Source organism: Haliaeetus leucocephalus, unplaced genomic scaffold, assembly GCF_000737465.1.
Source record: "Haliaeetus leucocephalus isolate CR32 unplaced genomic scaffold, Haliaeetus_leucocephalus-4.0 Scaffold802, whole genome shotgun sequence".
NCBI classification, from domain to species: Eukaryota; Metazoa; Chordata; class Aves; order Accipitriformes; family Accipitridae; genus Haliaeetus; species Haliaeetus leucocephalus.
This window is the reverse complement of record NW_010973238.1, coordinates 5,122,413-5,124,132: the sequence shown is the minus strand read 5'-3', so window position 1 is coordinate 5,124,132 and position 1,720 is coordinate 5,122,413. Positions and strand designations below refer to the sequence as shown.

The window sequence follows — 1,720 nt, the reverse complement described above, 5'->3', positions numbered from 1 at the left end:
CCTCAATTCCTGAGTACCTGTCATCCTCAGAGATCCATACAAGTTATCTGAAGAACTACTGTTTTAAAAATTGTTAAATTTAAGAGCCTTTCTCTGTATGTGGCATATTTTTCTCCCTCTACCTGACACTGAGACTTGAAGACTGATTTAAGCCACAATAAACAGGCACTGCAGTTTGCAGACCACCTTTCCCCGTCTTCTGTAGTCTTGGGGAAACACAAGCATCCATGTGGCCCTTGTGGTGCATTACATCGGGGAACCAGAGCAGATTGTAAGTATACAAGCAAAAATGTGAGCTTCTGTTAGATCAATCCCTCCTTCTCATCTCGTGGCCACAAATGTCCTGCAAACACTCTCCATGCTTTTACAAAATGTTGAATCAAGTTCAAGGCCGTGGATATCTACAGTCAGCCACCTGGCCCCTATCAGTCTCCCAACAGACTCCCAAAACTGGCCTCTCAGTCTTACCGCCTCCTGCTCCACCCATCCACTCTTAGCTGCTCGCTGTGTTTCTGGTTACAACTGGGGTTTATCCTGAAGACCAGCTTGATAGTTTGGGATAGTTTTCTCGGTCCTGCGTTTGGGCTCTCAGTTTTTCCCTTCCCTGCTTTGTTTTAAATCTGGATTTGGCCTGCTGCTGTGGCAGCTGTGGTTCCCCATTAGAATTTTCCCCTGGTCTTACACACCTTTGCCTCTGCTTTATCATATGGCCTTCCTGGCATTTAGCGTGGACTTTGACCATCCCGTTGCCTTGTTCTTCGGACTAGCACAGTCCTCTCGCTTTTCTGGTTGGTGGCATCTGATCCACAATGCGTTTTTGTTCCATTCCTGCACCGAATATGAACCACGTTCGCCTTGGGAGACACACGGCAACCGTGGCGTGGCTGAGGAACTGCCTCAGGAGACGGCGGCTGATAACAGCCTTCCCCGATGTTCTTCTCAGGATGCCTCTTGTGCAACCAACAATTGAAGGCTTCTCTGAGGCCACGATTTGAGCACGCCACCTTTGCGACCGTTCCGTGAAAAGACGCGGCACTATTTAGAGGCGGGGGGCGGCGACCCAAACCTACTGGCGCAACACCGGGAGCTTGGCTCGGTACTCAAGTGCCCTCTGACCAGCGACACCCACCTGGCAAGGGCGCGACTCTCCCCTGGCCGGACGGCTCCCGCCACCGCAAGGGCCACGCTCAGCCCCCGCGGGTGGGTCACTGCCACCCACCGCAGGGCTTCGAGGCCAGCGCGGCCTTCCCGCCCTCACCCCCGCCGAGCGCGGCGGGCGGGCCGGGGCGGCGGCAGGTGGCACACACCCGCTCCGCGCCGCTTTTTCCGGGAGGCCGCGGGGCCGCGCCCTGGCCGCCGGCCGGGGAAGGGGGCGGCGGCGGCGGCGCTGCCCCTCGCTGAGGTGGCTCCCGCCCGGGCGGACGGGGGGGGCGCCGCTATGAGGCTGCTCTTGCTGGCGTGCCTGCGAGCGCAGACCGGCAACGCGACCACCGCGGCCAGGATACAGTAAGTGCCCCCTAGCCCCGCGATGCGAGGGGGAGAGGGGATCCCCTCTGCCTGCGGTCTCGCCGCCTGCCCGCTTACCCCCGGGGATCCTCCTGCCCGCCGCTGCCTGCCTGCCGCTCCCCGCTCACCGGCGGGGAGGCGGGGCCGGCGCCTCCATCCCCTCACGCTGAGGCCGCCGCTGCCCCGTCCGGCGGGGGGGGGGGGGTCCGCGGGG

General features: G+C 60.2%; 1 protein-coding gene across 1 annotated transcript in view; it reads left to right on the top strand.

The window, feature by feature from the left end:
* The first annotated feature begins 1,438 nt into the window (after positions 1-1,438).
* Positions 1,439-1,720, top strand: part of GLT1D1 (glycosyltransferase 1 domain containing 1) — a 55,837-nt gene continuing 55,555 nt past the window's right edge. Inside the window, exon 1 of the mRNA XM_010581743.1 lies at positions 1,439-1,506. Coding sequence (XP_010580045.1) covers positions 1,439-1,506 — 68 coding nt within the window. The remainder of the gene's footprint in view (positions 1,507-1,720) is intronic.